Source organism: Dromiciops gliroides, chromosome 1 (genome assembly GCF_019393635.1).
Source record: "Dromiciops gliroides isolate mDroGli1 chromosome 1, mDroGli1.pri, whole genome shotgun sequence".
Taxonomy (NCBI): Eukaryota; Metazoa; Chordata; class Mammalia; order Microbiotheria; family Microbiotheriidae; genus Dromiciops; species Dromiciops gliroides.
In genome coordinates, this window is record NC_057861.1 from 626,796,370 (window position 1) to 626,815,410 (window position 19,041).

General features: G+C 47.6%; 2 protein-coding genes across 3 annotated transcripts in view; one reads left to right on the top strand and one right to left on the bottom strand.

Annotated features, from left to right (window-relative positions):
* Window positions 1–3,238, top strand: part of CHTF18 (chromosome transmission fidelity factor 18) — a 58,648-nt gene extending 55,410 nt beyond the window's left edge. The window contains exons 21-22 of the mRNA XM_043979304.1: window positions 1,218–1,275; window positions 2,395–3,238. Coding sequence (XP_043835239.1) covers window positions 1,218–1,275; window positions 2,395–2,531 — 195 coding nt within the window. The 3' untranslated portion in view covers window positions 2,532–3,238. The remainder of the gene's footprint in view (window positions 1–1,217; window positions 1,276–2,394) is intronic.
* A 6-nt stretch (window positions 3,239–3,244) lies between these two features.
* GNG13 (G protein subunit gamma 13) lies at window positions 3,245–18,265 on the bottom strand. 2 transcript variants are annotated; one of them, XM_043979306.1, is made up of 3 exons: window positions 18,050–18,265; window positions 6,503–6,633; window positions 3,245–3,550 (listed from the first exon to the last, which is right to left on the bottom strand). In XM_043979306.1, the coding sequence occupies exons 2-3, from the start codon at window positions 6,598–6,600 to the stop codon at window positions 3,445–3,447; spliced, it is 204 nt and encodes a 67-aa protein (XP_043835241.1). In that variant the 5' UTR covers window positions 6,601–6,633; window positions 18,050–18,265; the 3' UTR covers window positions 3,245–3,444. The 2 variants fall into 2 exon arrangements, with proteins under 2 accessions (XP_043835241.1, XP_043835240.1); XM_043979305.1 differs by lacking the exon at window positions 18,050–18,265 and adding an exon at window positions 17,146–17,327.
* Window positions 18,266–19,041: the final 776 nt, after the last annotated feature.

The following is a 19,041-nucleotide window of genomic DNA, read 5'->3' on the forward strand; positions in this document are numbered from 1 at the left end:
ACAGCAACCTTTCTAGAAATATCATTGGCTCTTGGGATTTTGTTGCCCTGAATTTTCCTCCCAGGCCCTTAACCTCAGCCCTGCATGGAGTAAACAGTTACAGTAGAAAGAAAACAGATGCTTTGATGAAGAAGGGAGGGACCAAGCATTAAGCACCTACTGTGTACCCAGCGCTGTGCTAAGCAATTACAAATACTCTTCTCGGTTGATAGGGCAGGGTTTGAGTCCTGACTCTTTCACTCAGTGTGACCTTGAGCCGGTCACTTAACCTGTTTCCTCTCCTGTGAAACCAGAGTCTCATCCCTACCCTGCCTCCTTCAAGGAATGAGGCTGGATGAGGAAGATGGATGGGCACCCTTGGTAAACTGTAAAGCGCAAGGGATGTGTGAAGGAGAATGATCACTATTAAGACTGACCTGAGATCAGGAGGCCGGGATGAATCAAGCCTCATCTGCCCAGCCTGCCATGCCCATCTGTGTCTCCGGACCCAGATGACAACGATAACCATTAGCTTCTACTTGGGCACTTTCACCTCCATTGTCTCATTTAATCCTTCTGTCAGGTGGGCAGCACAGGGCACAATCCTTCCCCATTTTACAGAGATGGAAACTGAGGCACAGGTTAAGAGACCTGCCCAAGGTCACATGGGTGACCTTAGCCTGCTTTTTGTCACTTTCCCCAATGATGGAGTAAAAGAGGGGAGGGGGCCCCTGACTAACAGATGTTGCCTTTGATTTCTGTTAGGCCAAACACAGTTAATCTGGGCTAGGGAGTTGATCGTTTAGAGGTGGGGGAGGGGAGAACAAACAGACAGACACACACTCACTAATCTAATCCCCCAAAATGGTGGCAAGCAGACTTCTGGTCCAGGATATGAGATGTGAAGATTTGAGGCTTACACAAAAGGTGATATTTTTGATTTGGGGCATTAGGGTACGAGAGTGTATATGTATGAAAATGAAAGGTGGGGGGGAGAGAGGAGGATTTAATGGGTGACTTTCAGGGATGAGGGGAGAGAGAGAGAGAGAGAGAGACTCTCTAATCCCTAGAGAAATGAATTTGCCTTCAGACCATTTGTTCACTTAGGCAGCTGAGGGGGATAATGATATTAATGCCGGTTCTCTTTTGGCTGGTCTTTGGGTGGTGGGTTTTTTTCAGACAAGCAAATGATGGACTGCACTAGGAAATGACTGAATCCCTCTGTTTTTAATCCTTAGCCTGAAAGAGATTTCTTTGGACGTGAAGTAGTGAGGAAAGTTGTCACTCCAAGCCAAGGTACATGGACTGGGATGGAATGGGCCCTCTCTATAGTGGGGGAGAGCAAGGAGCTGTGGATGTCAGGGACAGAGGTGGGGAAGGCCAGGTAGGAGCAGGAGACACTGAGCTGCTATTATTTGCTAAGGGCAGAAGTCTTGCTTTTGAGGGAAAAGGAGAAGGGGAAATGGAAGCAGGAAGGTTTTTTATATGCAGAGAGAGGTCACCACTTGGAGGAGAGGGAATTGAGAGTGTTCAGATTAGGTATTCAGTGATAAGAGAAAGGGTTGCTAATAGTGGCCATTTGAGCAATCTAGGAGGGGCTGCTGGCCCATGGAAGCCCCTTCCATCCCACTGTATATTGCTCCCCTTCCCCTTGAGATAGGGAGGGAAGCCACCAGCTTCTTTGCTTAAAACTGGGGGATAGGGGCAGCTAGGTGGCGCAGTGGATAGAGCACTGGCCCTGGATTCAGGAGTACCTGAGTTCAAATCCGGCCTCAGACACTGAACACTTACTAGCTGTGTGACCCTGGGCAAGTCACTTAACCCCCATTGCCTCACTAAAAAAAAAAATTAAAAATAATAAAAAAAAAACTGGGGGATATCAGAAATGTCCCTTCTCTTTCCCCAGAGCCTTAGAAAATGACCCCCATCTTCCTCGTCTCCACAGCAGAGGGTTCCAAGATAAATCACGTCCATCCCTGGGGAGTGGGGTCTGTCCCCGTCACTGTGGTATGGAGGGGAAAGGAATCAGAAGACCTGGCTTCCTATCTTCACACTTCCTAGCTTCCTGACCTGGGGCTAGTGACTTCTTACTGTAAAATGGTGATAAATCCTTGGTCTCCCTCACCGAGTGGTTGTAAGAGAACAGCTGTGAAATTCCTTCGGAATCTGTAAAGTGGGTTATTCTAATAGATGATGTTTTATCATCATGAATTCCTCCTTTTCCTTTGGTGTTGGCCCATTGGAATTCAGGATCCCCTGAGCCCCACCTTAGGAGAATTCCATTTTGTAATCCCAGCCCATCCTCTCTCAGATGAGGGAGCTGAGGGGAACCAAGCCATTTGTGGCTCTGGTAGTCTCTGGCTAGAAGTCCCACCCAGTCAGTCACTCCACTGTCCTCTTGTTTTCCCACCATAGAAACTCCAGGATCTGAGGGAGATTCGTTGGAGAGGCGTATGGGAAAAGCAGTGGGGAAGAGCGACGTGTGGTTTCGCTTTAACGAGGGTGTTTCCAATGCTGTCCGGCGAAACCTTTATATTAAAGACTTACTCTGAATCCTCAAACCCAGGGCCAGAGGTGTTCTCCCTGCTCAGGATTTGGATGCTTCCTTGAGGGAAGAGACAGACAGACAGACAGACACAGAGACACACTACCAACCCCACCCTTCATAGTGTGTGTGTGTGTGTGTGTGTGTGTGTGTGTAGATTAGATGTTAAGTGCCATGCATTTGAGTGCATTGGTCACGTTTTGCTTCCAGACCTCTTTGTAAAAAATAAACCAGTGAATAAATTGCAATGTTGAGAGATTGTGAAGTATTGCTTTGTTTTTATTTATGTATAAACCTCAGTTTCCTGCGTGGTCGACCCGTTGACTGTAAAATTGTATATTCTACAATATACAAAAGTATTGAAAACCATTGAAAAGTCTTTTTTTTTTTTTTACAAAAGCTGTTCATTTACAAGTTCCCCTCCCACCCCCACCCCACCCCCCAAAAAAGGTCTGGTTGATTTTACACAAGTGTCAGCATCATTAAATGAAAGCCCCGTTACCAAGAAAGAATCATAAGACTAGCTGGAGTAATTCTCCCTTGTTTCCCACCCTGTCAAAGTAATTTAGACAGTGGTTCTGCCCCCACATCTCCTTGGGGCCCCACTGCCCAGACCCTTCCCTGGCTGAGTTAAACTTTCCCCACACCCTGATTGCTCCCTCGTCCCTGTCCTTTAGGATTTGAAATCCTGCCTCCCCCCACCCCCAGGCCCACCCCCACCCCCACCCCCCATACCAATGAGAAGCCAAGGCGATAATAAGGTTACATTAGTGCGGGATGAATCTAACTGAAAACCAGAGAGAAGAGATTGAGTCAGTGGGAGGAAGTGGAGCATTTGGGGAAGAATTCACTGTCCTGGGTGGTTGGTGAGTCGATGCTGCTCCAGGGCAGGTCTGGGGGGGAGGGGCTGGAGCCACTCACTACAGGATGGTACATTTCCCCTTCTCCACCCAAGGGTTGTTCTTCATCAGATCCGGGTTCAGAAATGGGTCATTGGGTATTCCATCTTCGATCCACTTCAGCAGTCTACAGAAAGAGGGAAAGGAGTTAGAACGTCCCCCGGGGAGGCCAGTGTGTGCCCAACAGAGCCCTGGACCTGGAGCGTGGGCAAGCTGCTATGTGGCTATGGTCAAGTCACTTAGCTTCTGAGTTGGCTTCCTCGTCTTTAGAACAGGAGTGATAATACTTGCATGACCTGACTCACAGGGTTCATTTCCATTCAGGAAACATTTATTAAAGGCCTTCTGTGTACCAAGCATTGGTGATGGAAAGACAAAAATGAATGTCCCTGTCCTCAAAGGGACAGATATAAGGTTATACAGAGTCATGGGGGAAACACACTTGAACCCAAGCTTTCCTGACACCAAGACGGCTCTCTGTCATATCACGCTGCCTCTCCCCTTTATCAATGTGTTGTTAGAATTAATTCCAAGCAGCTAGGTGATGCAGTGGATAAAGCACTGGCCCTGGAGTCAGGAGGACCTGAGTTCAAATCCAATTTCAAACATTTAGTAGCCGTGTGACCCTGGGCGAGTCACTTAACCCTGTTGCTTCAAAAACAAAACAAACAAAAAAACAAGCATAGTGGAAAGAACCCCTAGGTTCTGAAATCTAGGTTTACATGTATGTCCGTGAGTAGTATTTTTACCACAGTAGTTTCCTTCCCTTCTCTGGGACTTCTTTCCCCATCTATAAAATAAGGATAATGGATCACGTATTTTTGAGCTGGACAGGTCCTAAAAAGATATTGAGCCAAATCCCCCCATTTTACACATAAGAAACTAGAGCCCAGACTTTCCTAAAGTCACATTGGTTGCAGGAATAGGATTTGAATTCAGTGCCCTCTTACTTCAAATCCAATATGACCTGACAGGATCCAGCCTCAGTCCCTTGGGAATAAAAAGATGATAGGATGTGTTAATGAGATTAGTAACATCATAACTGCATTGAGTCAAACTCCTCAGGTTTCTTTTATAGATGCTGGGTCAGAGGCTAGGCTCAGGTCTGCCAAGGTAGGTTACAGAAGGTCTCACCTTTGAGATTTACCCAAGGCTGAGCCTGGCATATGGCCCTGGAGAGTCAGAATGCCTGGGGGCTGAAGGTGGTCCCCCAGGACCCCAAGATCAGTGGCCAAGACCAGTTGGGCTACTCCACTACCAAGTGGCACTTGTCAGGCCAACACTTATACCCAGCCTGAGCCTGTCAATTCCATCTCCATCCTCCCATCTGAGCCCCTCTTGGACTAAGGCCTAGTTTGTTGAGAACAGATGGCACACTGCATTGGCATATACAAACGACATACAAATACCCAGTGGTGCATTACAGCATATATGCAAAAACTGATGTATGCAAATGAATCCAGGGTCTTCCTCTTTCAGTCTCCTCCCTGCTCTTTAGTCCCACCTAAATTCCAAGCTTCTGAGGTGACCTAGTTACTTTTTTTTTTCCTTTGAGGCGATTGGGGTTGACTTCTCCAGGGTCATATAGCTAGTAAGTGTCTGAAGCTGGATTTGAACTCAGGTCCTCCTGACTCCAGAGACAGTGCTCTATCTACTGTACCACCTAACTGCATACAGGAAGTTAGGGGATAAGAGGGGGGCAGGCAGCCTCAGAGGAAGTTCTTGGAAAACTCATGCTCAACCTAAATTTACATTTATATAAGTATGCCCAGCTCCCTCCCAAAGCTACATCTGGGAAGAGAATTTAAGGAACTGGTCCTTATGGGAGGAATCTTCCATGGGCTTGATAGCTCCCACAAACCCATCCTCGGGAATAGCCACATCCCTGGAAGTTCTGACTAGAGCGGAGGATATTGATGGGTGAGAGGAAGGAATTCTCCTGATAGGCCTGTGTTGGGCTAATAGGCAGGAGGACTGATTTCCTAGACCTGGATTACAGGTATCCCAAGGAGAGGAAGACCCCAAGGCAGGGGATGTCACTGGGGCCACAGCAGCTCCCACCACCCCACACTCTGCCTCCAAAGAGCCCCAAACCAAGATAAGACCCCTGACTCATAAGAGACGTCCCCCCATCATACTTCCACCAAATGGATCACTGAGCCAGACCCTTGTCACAACCCTCAAATATAAATCTGCCCCTTCTGCAGGCTTCTTCCTTGTCAGTCCCACCCACTCCTGTCTCTGTCCATCAGTAACCCGTGTCCAAGACCTTTCCGGAAGCAGAGCTCCCAGGAAACAGTCGCATCAAGAAGTTGAAGAGAAGAGGCTGCACCTTCGGTTCACAAAGGCCCGATGCCTCCTCTGTCTCTTTGAAGGTCAAATACCTGGCCTTCCACTTCTAAATCCAGCCTTCTTTCCAAGCCCCCACACCACCTCTCTGTGAGTCACCAGCACAAAGGTGATAGCTGAAGCCTGTCAAGTGACCCATGGGCATTTATGGTTTCTGCCACTCTCTCGGACTTGAATCGCTCTAACAGAATTCCCCCTCTCTCCTCCCCCAAAGTACATTTTGTGGTTCATTTTTCTATACAGTGCTGCCCCCTCCCACCTTAATCCCCTCAAGGACAGGGGAGGGTTCATTTTTGCCCATGTCTCCCCAGCGCTGGGCCCAAGGCCTGACATTTAGTAAGTTTTTCATAAGTGCTTGCCAAAAGCATTTTCTGCTTCATTTGACCTTGGACTCAAGTGAAGATCCAGAAAAGGGGAAGTGGGGGCACTGGAGGAACCTGAGGGGGAGGGGGCTCCCAACTTTGCCCCGACTTCCCAGGTAACTGTGGGACCCTGGCTTTTCCCCAGAGCTCTTTGCTGGATTAAATAAGCCCTTAGGGGCCCCCTAGAGCCAAACCAGAGGCAGCTGTTTGGCATGGATCATTTGCATACAATTTGAATGTGATTTGCCTATTTGGACCACCTCTCACACCATCGAAATAATGATTGCTTCTCCCAGCAGTGGCCCCTTTCTCCACTTTTGCAAGGGAGTAAGGGGGCATAAGAAGGAAGGTTCCTTGGAAATACTCACTCGGGTATTGTTTTTGAAGACATCTCCCTCTTGAAAGCCAGTTGGTATTTCAGACTCTCAACTTCTTTTTTCATCTGGGGTACGTCCCACTCTTCCATGACGCCTGGAGGGCTGGCAGTTCCAGGAACAGGCTGGCAGTAGAGGGTGAGAAAAAGGAAATTTAGGGACAGGGACGATCCATCCCAGCAACCACAAAAGACATTTCTCCCCTGAGAATGGGACAAAGCCATCACAGACCCCAGTCTTTATCCTACCGAGGGACCAATGTCACAAATACATCAATCTATCAATCCTAATGAACTTGTTCTCCTGGGAGAGAGGCCAACCTCAGTCTCCTCCAGCTGAATGTGGATAGAAGGGGAGAGAATGAGTTGTCAGCCGAGGGCTCTGAGGGGGTATAGATGAGGCCCAGATCCTCTGCTAGAAATGCTTTATAGTCATCTCTTTTTGCTTTTCAAAGCCCCTTAGCATCCATTTTTGCATTGAATCCTCAAAATCCTCTTTCAAGTCAAGCAGGACAAGGATTATTATCCTTATCTTACAGATGGGGAAACTGAGGCTCAGAACTCAGTGACGACAGCAACAGCACTCACATCATTACCATCATCACCATTGATTAAAACTATCACTAACACCCCAATCACCACCACCGACAGCAACAGGATGGTGTGTGGGCTTCAGAGTCAGGAAGGCCTGAGTCAGCTCAAATTGGTGTGAGCATTTACACCTCACTGGCAAATGCTACCTCAGTTTATCCTTTTGTCAATTTCTGCATTTAAGAAAGTGAAGGGGAAAATGTTAATGATTCAGATTAAACTTAAAAGTGTATATTCTTGCAGTGGGCTATTAAACATGTAAACTCTCAGTGCCCTAAGCATCAATCTAAGACAATAAATTGCAGATAACATTGGTTCATCATAGGGAAGTCCCTATATCAATGAAATCTCACACACACACACAAAACCCATCAATTTCACCATCCTCCACTACCCAAATCACCCTACAAGCATCCAGCTACCATCCTGGACTTTCTCTTATCCGCTTTCTAAATTCCTCTTCTCTCATCCTAGCTTCTTTCCTCTTCGTTTTCTTTTTTCTTTTTTTTTAGTGAGGCAATTGGGGTTAAGTGACTTGCCCAAGGTCACACAGCTAGTAAGTGTTAAGTGTCTGAGGCCGGATTTGAACTCGGGTACTCCTGACTTCAGGGCCGGTGCTTTATCCACTGTGCCACCTAGCCGCCCCTTTCCTCTTCTTTTTCATTGATAATCTCTTTATGGGTTCAATGATCATCTACCCAGATAACTTCCAAATCCACATATACAGTTCTAATGTTTTTCCAGAGCTAAAGTCCTGTGTTGCCAACTTCCTGCTCGATTGTTCAGTCTTTTCAGTCATGTCTGACTCTTCATGATCCCATCTAGGGTTTTCTTGGCTGGAGTCAATTGCCATTTCCTTCTCCAGCTCATTTGACAGATGAGGAAACTGAGGCAAACAGCGTTAAGTGACTTGGCCAGGATTACACAGCTACAAAATATGTCTGAGGCCAGATCTGAATTCAGGAAGAGGAGTCTTCCTGACTCCAGGCCCAGCAATCTATGCACTGTGACACCTAGCAGTGCCTGCTGGATATTGGCATGTAAATGTCCCTTTGACAAATCAAACTCAGCACATCCAAAACAGGACTCATTTTCTTTTCCTCTCATCTAAACTTCTGGCCACCTTCCTCCCAACCCCCCCCCCACTAGGTTCATAATCTAGAGTCATCTTAGACTCTTTTTTTACCCCTCACTCTCCCTCCCCCCATATACAATGGATTGCCCAGCCTTATTCATTTGACGTCCACGATGTCTTACATCTATCCTCTTTTAACAACTCATGTGGCCATCACCCTGGTTAATTTTAGTCAATCAATCTTTGTCACCTCTTGTCTCTTAACTGGTCTCCCTGCTTCCAGTCTCTCCCCTTTCTAATCCTTATACACAGATGCTAAAAGAATCTTCCTAAGGGACCATTTCACTTCATTGCTTGGAAAACTTCTGTAGCTCCCTACTGCCTCTTCTATAAAATACAATCTCATCAGCCTGGAATTTAAGGTCCATCCACAATCTTGGTTCCAAGCTATCCTTCCCTTATCCTATCCTTTATTCAACCCTACTCTCATTCTTATGCAATGTCCCAGAAAAACTATCCAACATGCAGTTCTCTGAATCCATCATTCCCTGAGACATCCCTTCCGTTTTATCAACCTTCTCCCATTGGTGAGCTCCATTTTGGTGGATTTCTATTTTGTGGAGGGGCCGATGCCTGTCTTATCTTCATTCCTCTCCCTGCTCTGCTTCTGACTTTCTGAACTTCAATGACCATACCCCAGCACCAGGCACTCTCTTAACCCTACCCCACCCCTTTGCAGCTCCCTTTGGCATATTATCTTCCCTGGTTAGACTAAGCTCCTTGAGGGCAGGGGCTGTCTTTCTTTTTTGCTTCTATATGAAGCCCTAGAGCTGAGCACAGTGCCTGGCATATGATAAGTGATTAATAAATGCCTCTTGCCTCCAAAAATTTGTACCAGCTGTTCCCCAGGCCTGGGATATACTTCTTCCCCACCTTTACCTCTCAGACTCCCTATTGTCTTTTTTTTCTTTTGGGCAGGGCAATGAGGGTTAAGTGACTTGCCCAGGGTCACACAGCTAGTAAGTGGCAAGTGTCTGAGGCCGGATTTGAACTCAGGTCCTCCTGAATCCAGGGCTGGTGCTTTATCCACTGTGCCACCTAGCTGCCCCCTGAGCTCAGCTTTAAAGACAATAGAGAAGGGGGCAGCTAGACTCCCCACCACCACCAGAACCAGGACTTCAGCATTCTAGACTATCCTCTTCCCCTCCCCCTCCAAAGACTTCTAGAATCTGACCAGTATTCTAGAACTCCTTGGGTGAGACAAATGGGCCTTTTGGTGAGAGGCTTTAAAAGTACTCCTCTTTGCTTTCTACTATTGTGTTGAAAACAAAGAATGGGTTGGGCATTTGATTTAACAAATTTGAGAGCTGCCAGGATTTTAGCTACAAAGAAGGGGGGAAGGTTCACAACCTCGATTGCCCGAGCAAGCCAAGAGAACTGGATGCCACAGTCACATAAATATGGGATTTCCCAGGACTGGAAGAAATCTCATACCTGCCCTATGTAAAATGAGATAATCCCCAAGGTTCCTTCCAGCACTGACACCCTTTGATTCTCTAATAGAGAACCTATGCATTCTCTGAAGAATAGGTTAGAGAATGACTTACATTTGATAAGACCATCAGTGACAGTTGCTCAGCCACCTTACTCTTCAAGGTTCTCTGCCCAGAGTCTAGGCTGGGCAGAGGGGAGGCAGTTCAGTGGTCAGAACTCAGGACTAATGAAGCCAACTTATGGGATCTCCAATGAAACCAGTTAACTTTGCACACTTCCCTTCCCTGGGCCTCAGTTTCCCCATTTGTAAGTGCCTGACTTGATTCCTTCATGGAGTGGTTTTGAGGGTGATAAAGCTCAGTATAAGATTTAAATACAATTAACTTCTAAAGCAGATTGACCCCTAATTGTGGCCCTAGACTGAGCCCTTCCCCCAGCATGACCCCTAACCTCAACAGCAAACTAACAACTAGCTCCTGCCCTTAACGTTCAGACCAAGGCCACAGATGGACCCTTAGTCTCACCTGGGACCCTCCACTCACGTGTACATTGGGTACCTGTGGCCTGTGAGGGAAGTTATGGCTGGTTCAGTGCAGTTCATCCCCACATGACTCCAAGTCTATAGCCTGCAGCCACATTATAAAAGAATATCCAGGTAGGCCCCGTTCTCAGGAGGCCTCCTCTCATGCAATCTTTTTTTTTTTTTTTTTTTTTAGTGAGGCAATTGGGGTTAAGTGACTTGCCAAGGGTCACACAGCTAGTAAGTGTTAAGTGTCTGAGGCCAGATTTGAACTCAGGTACTCCTGACTCCAGGGCCGGTGCTCTATCCACTGCGCCACCTAGCTGCCCCATCATGCAATCTTGATTAGGTAGTTCAGCAGAAGAAGTGTAATCTACTTTACAAAAGTATTGGAGCCAACTAAATGTGTTGAGGTGGCAGAAGCAGAGCTGTCGTTCTTCTCACCGAGCCTCCCCTGTGCCCATCTTCGGCATCAAAGAGGGCAGGGTCACCATGTCCCTTAAGCCCTTGACCAGGCCCTAGATGGAATCTCAAATCCACATTCAATCTGGTGCCAACCTGCATTCTCTTCCCTGTCCCAGTTCTATCTGGGACAAAGAGACTCTGGGCCCCTGTCATCTCAATCATGGGACCACTGGAAATACCTCTGATCCACCCTCCATTGCCCTGGATTATGGGATATAAGAGGACCCTAAATAACTTTTTTTTTACCCTAAATAATTCAAATCCACTGAAAATCTCCCAAGTGTCCCGTGAATTCTTAACTCCCATTAGAATAGTAGCAACGGCAGTGAAGCTGAAATCAGTGGCCCTGGGTTCAAATCCTACCTCTTACTATCAGTCCACTCCTGGACCAGTCACTCTTAACAGCCTTGATCCTCAGTTTCCTCATATCTAAAATAAGGGGATTGGGCTAGATGTCATGTAAGGTCTCTCCCAGTTCCAAATCTGTATTCCTGTGATCTTCTTGCACAAAATCTTCTTCCAGAGCTTTTGACAAAACAAAAGGGGCCATTTTGAATTTTTCTCTTCTGTCTGCTCTGGTTCTAATGAAAAGCTAAAGGGATGAAGGGAGAAAACAAGACATGCCAGGGCGTAATCATTCCACACCTTCCCAGCCCTGGGTGTGTTGGAAAGGAAGTTAGATTTGGGGTCAGGGGACCTGAAAGACCTGAGTATGAACCCCAACTTCTACTTACTCCTCACCTGAGTGACTTTGGGCAAGTCACTTAACCTCTTCATTTCCCTATCTCTAAAATGAGGTGCTAGAGATAGAGAATTCACTGTTAAAAGATCATTCTAGACCTGTTAGACCAGCGGATAAAGTGCTGGGCCTGGAGTCAGGAAGACTCCTCTTCCTGAGTTCTAATCCAGACTCAGACACTTACTAGCTGTGTGACCCTGGACAAGTCACTTCACCTTGTTTGCCTCTATTTCCTCATCTGTAAAATGAGCTGGAGAAGGAAATGGCAAACAACTCCAGTATCTTTGCCAAGAAAAATCCAAATAGGGTCACAAAGAGTCAGGCAGAACTAAAAAACCACTGAACAACAGAAGAAAGACCTTCAAGGTAATCGTAGTTAAATCTCATTTTAATATGTTTTTGGGTATGCTGAGCCATTGTCCCAGGTCCTCATTGACCCTGACAAAAGGAGACTGTTCCAGGGCATCAATCATATCTCTTCATGAAGGTGTGAATTTGCCTTGTGTTGGGATGTGAGGACACTGCTTACCAGGATGATTGATGATTGATTCATGATGCAAACCAAGTTCAGACAAGGTGCTATCCCTTTGAACCTGACCTTTGGAAGGGCTCAGGAATAGCCAGAGAAGGAAAACCAAAAGTGAGATAAGCCCATGGGATGCGTGTGAATGTGGTTCATTCCAAGGAAGACTGCCTAGTCACATGGCACCCCAAGCGGACCATCAGCACCAGGAAACCACCTGGCCCCAGGGTGGCAACCTATAGGCCTTGGCAGGTGGATAAGGAGTTGCTGGGCCAAGTAGGGAGCAACAGGAATGAGAGCTGACCTCAGTGTGGTGGCCAAAGAAGGAGCAACCACAGGAGGAAGAGGAGGTCCAAAAAGATAAGTGACTTACCCAAAGTCAAAGAGACAATAAGTAGCGGATTCAGGGTTTGAACCAAGATTCCCTCATTCCAAATCCAAGCCTCCTTTGACCACCGCCATGCTGCTTCTCCCTAAAGTGTCATCCCGCTAAAAAAAAATCTCATGATCCAATGATGCCGCCTTGCCCCACCCCTCCCCCTTCCCTCCAGCTCATTGCCCCCCCATAATTAAAAGTGGGCCCTGTCACAATCTTGATATTACCCTCATCCTGAACGAATGTCAACTCGTTCATTGCAGCTGCCCACTGGCCTTCATTGTTCCGCTTTCATTGGTGCCCCGGGGGCCAGAATCACTTTGCATGGGCTGAGTCAGAAGGATCTCACACACAAAACCTGCATCTGGTAACTCAGGACGGATTTGACTGTGATTTGAATCACTGGCTGAGGCAGGTTCCTCATTGGGGGGGTGCTATTATTATTCCCATTTTACAGTTGGGGAAATTGAAGCAGGCAGAGATTAAGTGATTTGCCCACATTTATATAGCTAATATGTAGCTAAGGAAGGATTTGAATCCAGGTCTTCCTAGCTGCTAGGAGAAATCGTTTATAACCAAGAAAGCTGGGTTCTAATCCTGGCTCTGCCACTAATTTGTTAAAGTGTTCCCAAGCATGTCAGTTCCTCTCTCCGGGCCTCAGTTTCTTCCTCTGTAAAATGAGGGGATTGGACTAGAATTGTTTCTAGCACCCTTCCCCGTTCTAATATTTGATGTCCTTTCAAGGTCTGACATTTTATGTTCTAAAGTGGCCTCTAGTTCTCACGTCTAGAGTTCTACAATTCTCAGGTCTGGCTAGACAAGAAGAGGAAGTCAGGCGTGGGGCTAGGGTTAGGATTGTGTTTCGAGGCCCATATTAGAGGAAGACATAAAATCAATGCAGTGAACTTCGGGGATAGGATGAAGGGGGCAAGTTACACGTGGCTACTCAGACATAATCAAGAACATTCCAGATGCTCTTGAAATCAGTGTTATGCCACCTCTTGCCCCAACTCCAGCCTTGCCTTGGAAATGACCAACTAGGAGTCTAGGAGTCCTCCTATGGGCTGAAGAGGAGCCTTCTGAATCAACTTGGAAGCATAGGATGAAAGACTGCTGAGCACCAACCTTCCTTCTTGAACCCTACAGGTAGTGCAGAGAGCCTTAGGCAGGGAACCAGGTGACCTGGGTTTGAGTGGGCAAGGCCCTTCAGCTTTACTACTGTTCTCCAGGAAAATGGGAATGAAAATAGGATGGCTAGGTGGTGTAGTGGTTACAATGATGGACCTGAAGTCAGGAAGACCTGAATTCAAATTTGACCTTCACAGTTGTGTGCTTATATAGGCACATCACTTCACCTCTCTCTGACTCAGTTTCCTCATCTGTAAAATGGGGATAATAATTGCACCTACCTCCCAGGGAATCTCTGTGGCACAGTGAATAGTGTGCTGGGCCTTGAGTCAAGAAGAACCCTCTTCTTGAGTTCAAAATCTGGCCTCAGACACTTACTAGCTGTGTGACCCTGGGCAAGTCACTCAACCCTGTTTCCTCATCTGTACAATGAGCTGGGGAGGAATAGCAAGCCACTCCAGTATCTTTGCCAAGAAAAATCCGAATGGGGACATGAAGAGTCAAACACAACTGAAAAACAACTGAACAACAACAACAGGGTTGTTGTGAAAACCAAGTTAGAGATCTGTACAGTGCTTCCTAAACCTTAAAGTGCTATATAAATAACAGCTATTATTATTATTATATTATTATTATTGTTGATATTACTTGTGCCATCCATCTCACAAGGTTGGTATGAGTAGGACTCATGATGTAGAATTCTTTTACACTATAATTACTGCTTTATTCAAATGCATGTTATTGGGACCAGTTTCCCTTAAAAATATTTGTATGCCCCAGCTTGCAATATTTAAATGATTTTCTGAATCTAAGAACCTATAATGGAAGAGTAAAAATTCAGACCTCCTCACCCCCACCCCCACCCCCAAACTGAGGCTTTAACCATGTGAGGAAAGTGTCTTCTCAACCTTAAAATCCTCTAGAAGTGGAACATATTATTGAGTATCGTTATCTCTGTCTGGGCTAGCTAAAGAAATATACTACCCCGAGGAAAGGCTGGGGACAGAGAAAAGTGAATGCTGTTCTTGTTATTAGAGCCGACTAGTCCCCAGGAAGACTATAGAAAATGCACCTCTTTCCCTTATTCAAAGAAGTGAGAGGTTGTGAGTGTGGAAAACTGACCATGCTGTCACATGTAGATGCCTGGCGCAGTGGCCTTAGATGATGCCTGCTGATTGACTAGTGTTGTGTTCATTGGTTTTGCTCAACTGTTTCTGCCTCTGTGTCTCTGTCTAGTTCTGTCTCTTTGTCTCTGTCTCTCTCTGTCCCTATCTCTGATTCTCTGTCTCCATCTCTGTCTCTCTGTCTCTGTCCTTTGTGACAAAGGATGGGGGAGGGCATATTCAAAAATTAAGTGATAATGAAATCAAGACAAGTACAAACTTTTAAAATATGACTATTAGAGCTAGAAAAGAATTTAAGGATTATCTGGCCTGTGGGTTCTTAACATAGGGATCCTTGGCTGATTTGGGGGAATCTGGAAATTTGGACTGGAAAAAAAAATTACATCTTCATTTCAACATAATTGGTTTCCTTTGTAATCCTTTGCAAAAGTCTTAACACCATTAAAGCTTACTCCTGTACTGAGATTTTGCTGATGCCTTGTACTTCATTTTATGCATTTGAAAATCATCCTGAGCACATTCACCATCTTCCCAAAGGGGTCCACGATGCAAACAAGGTTAAGAACCCTTGAATTCTTGACTAACCACCTTATCTTAGATATGCCTTAGTGTTGGCCCAGAAAGGGCTTGCTCAAGGCTATATAATGACTTGATGGGTGATTTGGGGATAGACCCTAAGTCTCCTGATACCTACTGCCCAGTTATCTCGACACCAGGCTTGCTTGGGATTACTGTTAGGGTATCAAGCCTGGGCACAGAACCATTTGTGGGGGTGCTCTACCAAAAGGTAGATGGGGGTAAGGAAAACCATGGCAGGCTCTAGCATAGAACTGGTGTCTAGGAAGCATTTACTGAATTAACAAATGAAGGAATGAGATAGAGAATGGAAACAAGAGAAGTAGGGAGTGAGGTGTTGAGGTCATTTGGGTCTTTTCTAGGGAGAGAGCTGTGGCCAGAGCCCCCAGGCCAGCTGGAGCTATGCCCCAGCCACTTGGTGAGGACAACCAGGCTGGCTCAGGGGAGGGCACACCTAGGCCCTGGGGCCTAGGGAGAATTTATCTTACCTCCTCTGGGCTCAGCTCTTGGCCCTCACACCGCCCCCCCCCCCCCAGTGGCTCAGTCACATAGCAACAAAGTACTGGGACCTGGAGGCTCCCCACCTTGCCCGGGACTCGGGGTCCCCAGAGGCCTTCTGCAACCAAGGTTCTGTGGAGGATAATGATTGGATTTGGAGGAAGGAGGCAGAATGTCGAGAGATAAGGTTGGGGGGCAAGATCTTAGGATTTGGGGGGACAGATGTCACAGGCAGAATGTAGTAGGCAGGATGTTAGGACAAAAATTACCAACAGAATTGGGGTGGGGCAAAATTTTGAGGGGCCTGGATATTGGGATCTGAAAGGAAGGAAGAAGGCCAAGTACTGGGGGCAAAGAGATTGGATTTGGGGGACCAAGATATTAAAAAACAGGGTTTGGGGGAAGGATGTTAAGATTTTTTGAGAGAGGGGGGACCAGACAGTAGGAATCACAGTATCAGGATTTTAGGGGAGGAGAAGTTTGGAGGACAAGGTTTGGGAACTTGGCAGGTAAAGCAGGGTTTGGAGGGGAGTATGGTAGGGTGTTGGGGGATTGGCGTAGAGAGAATGCCTAGAGGGCAACGTGATAAGGGATTCGGGGGACTGTGGGGCAGTTTGGTTATACTGTCTCTGGGACCCAAGATAATCCTGGCTCAGATGTAAAGAGGAGGGGGTAAGCATGTCTGCCCTCTTAGGCCTGGCTGAAATTTTTATTTTTAGCTTAAGCAAGTGTGTGAGGCGGGCGAAGGGAGAGTGATTGGGCCCAATGCCCTCTTTGCCTGGCACAGTATGAGTATAGGGGAGCCAGTAGTTTTGGCTTTAACCATGTGAGGCCTGGAAATCCTTCCACGGTCCTCAGTGGGAGGGGAGGGAAAGAGGCTAGCGAGGCTGTGTGGGGTCCAATTCCTTCTTACCCTTTGCCTAAAGAGAGAAAGGCCGGACGTCTTTCTCAGCTTCACTGAGATGGGTATTTTTCCATCTGTCTGCAAAGCACACTGCCTCCTGGTGCTGTTGTGGTTTGATTGGGTGTGTACATGCACACAAACACACAACACATATACAGACACAAACACAACCTCACACTAACTTATACACTGATAAAGATAGACATTCATGGCCATAGATGGACAGACAGACATAGGGACATATACACACACGTCCCTAGTTGTAGGGGTTTCTCCTCTCTGATCTGTCCTCAGATTGGTCAGAGAGGGACAAGGTCTCTGTGGGGTCAAGGTCTTGGGCATCATTTGGAGGGTGTCTCCATCTCTCCGTCCATAGATGGGGGCACCTATGAGCTAGTATAGGCCTGATGGTATATATACCTAGAGGTGCCCCTTCACCTATCCACGAGTGGATATACATGCAACAATATAGACATAAACACACCCACATGAGGATCACACATAGATCCATGTGTGATACACACAGAGACACAGACAGACCTATTCACAGACACACACCACTTTACAAATACACAAAAATTCAGACACACATAGGCACCACAAATAGACTTCTTCACAGACGTACCTGAGCATCTGTCTGATCTTTGCCCTGCTCTGTGTTTGCCAAAATCTTCCCTCTTTTCTTAGATGAGGTGGGAGCAGTCATCAAAAAGCGTGACCTTGTGGTCAAAATGACTTGGAAGGCTGATGGCTGCAGTGCTGACCTCTCTCTCTTCTGCTCTCCCTTCTTCCCACCTCATTCCTCTCTCCAAACTCTCCAGCCATTTCCCAGGATCCCACAAGGGCCTTCGAGAATAGTACTGGAGGGTCTTGATGGGGGAGGGGCAGGAGGAGGTGGCAGGCCATTGACCTCCAAATTCCTGGGCCCAGTAGTCTGCACATCTCCTCCTGTTGTGCCCTTTCCACCTCCAAAGAGGCAGACCGATGAACCAGCCTCTTCCTTCCATTATCCCTTTCCTGCTTCATCCCAACCTCATCTAGCCTAGCCTAACCCTATCTCTTGTGGGAGAGATGAAGCCATCCTCTGGGGTTGCCCAAGACCTTGACCCCACAGAGCCCTTGTCCCTCTGTGACCAGCCTGACAGCAGACGGGATAGGAGCAATCTCCAGTCCTGAACCTCTAGAGAGAGATCCCATCCTTACAGGGGACCAAGAGCCAGCCTGCTCTCCCCTGACTTCCCTGTCTAACCCAGACCCTTTGCTCTGCATCCTTCATCCTTTGCCCTAGATCCCTCCTCCTCTGGCCTTCGCTGTGCTCCAGACAAGCTCCCGACCAGCCCAGCAGCCTGCCCCGAAGCCTTTTTTCCTCCTCTGGCTGAGGAGTCACGGACTGTCCTCCTTCCTCTAGCCTAGGTGGCCTGGAGCCAGCCACCATCGGGGGAAACCAGCCCTGCTGGGAAGGCAGTCCGGGCACCGGGAAAGGAGGGAGATCTCAGGTCCCATCCAATCAGACCCCCCCAAGCGCCTACCTGGAAGGCGAGCTCCTACGAGCGCAGACCCTGACCCTTGTCAGCCGGGCGTCCCTCAGAGCCTGGCGAATTCGCCTTGCTGCCTGCAGATGCGGCTCCGCTCCGCTCCCAAAGGCGATCTGGAGCGAGCGAGCGAGCGAGCCGGGGACGGTTCCGCAGCCCCAGCTGGAGAGAAGAGAGGAAAGCCAGCCGGCGCAGCCGCGCGCACAATGACACCCCCCTGCTCACCCGCTGGATCCTGGGCTGTCCCGGGGGTGGGGGGTGGGGGGAGGAGGTGGGGCAGGCTGAAGGAGCGGGTGCGAGAGAAGACCCAGACAGACGGAGCTAGAGCTAGAACGGGGGAGAGACAAGGCAGAGGCAGCCAGCCAGAGCGAGCCCCGGGCCCGGCGTCCGGCCTCCTGCGTCCTGTTCCGATCCCTCCCAGTGCCCTCTGTGCTTAATAACAGGTTCTGCAGAACACACGAGCGGATTAGGCGCTAGCTACTGTTGGCTCATTAGCTCCTGGGTAATTTCCATTGGTAGCTGACGCTGGGTGACAGGGGATGTTTGGGTACCACTGCAGGCTCCCCTGAGAGCAAGGCTTTAATTGTATCCCTGAGGGGTAAAGAAGACCCAGAACAGAGCCCATCGTGTGCGCGCACACACACACACACACCAGCACACAGAGACACAACACACAAAGATGCAAAGTCACAATACACACACCCCACACCTGATACACAAACACACATTTACAGTCTCACAATATCTACGCTTCCACCACAAGCAAAGGCACACAAAATGCATACACACAGTTCTACAAGAGACGGACACACAGAGAACCCAGAATACTCCCATGTCACACAAACCCAGGAGTGCTGCTTTAGGCAACACAGATGCAAAACACACAAGGATAACAGCTCTAGACTTCAGTATTATCCCCATTTTAGAGATGAGGAAAACAAAGGTCTAAAAGGTTAAGTAAGGGTCCTGCCCAAGGTCGGTTAGTTAGT

What these genes read in the sequence shown, in the direction of transcription:
- GNG13 (XM_043979305.1), bottom strand. Translation starts at nt 17,226, where the DNA reads ATGACTGCTCCCACCTCATCTAAGAAAAGAGGGAAGATTTTGGCAAAC. An exon ending in AAGATCAGACAGATGCTCAG is followed by an intron (nt 6,634 to 17,145) that starts GTACGTCTGTGA and finishes CTCTACTGCCAG; the next exon opens with CCTGTTCCTGGAACTGCCAG. An exon ending in TCTTCAAAAACAATACCCGA is followed by an intron (nt 3,551 to 6,502) that starts GTGAGTATTTCC and finishes CTCTTTCTGTAG; the next exon opens with ACTGCTGAAGTGGATCGAAG.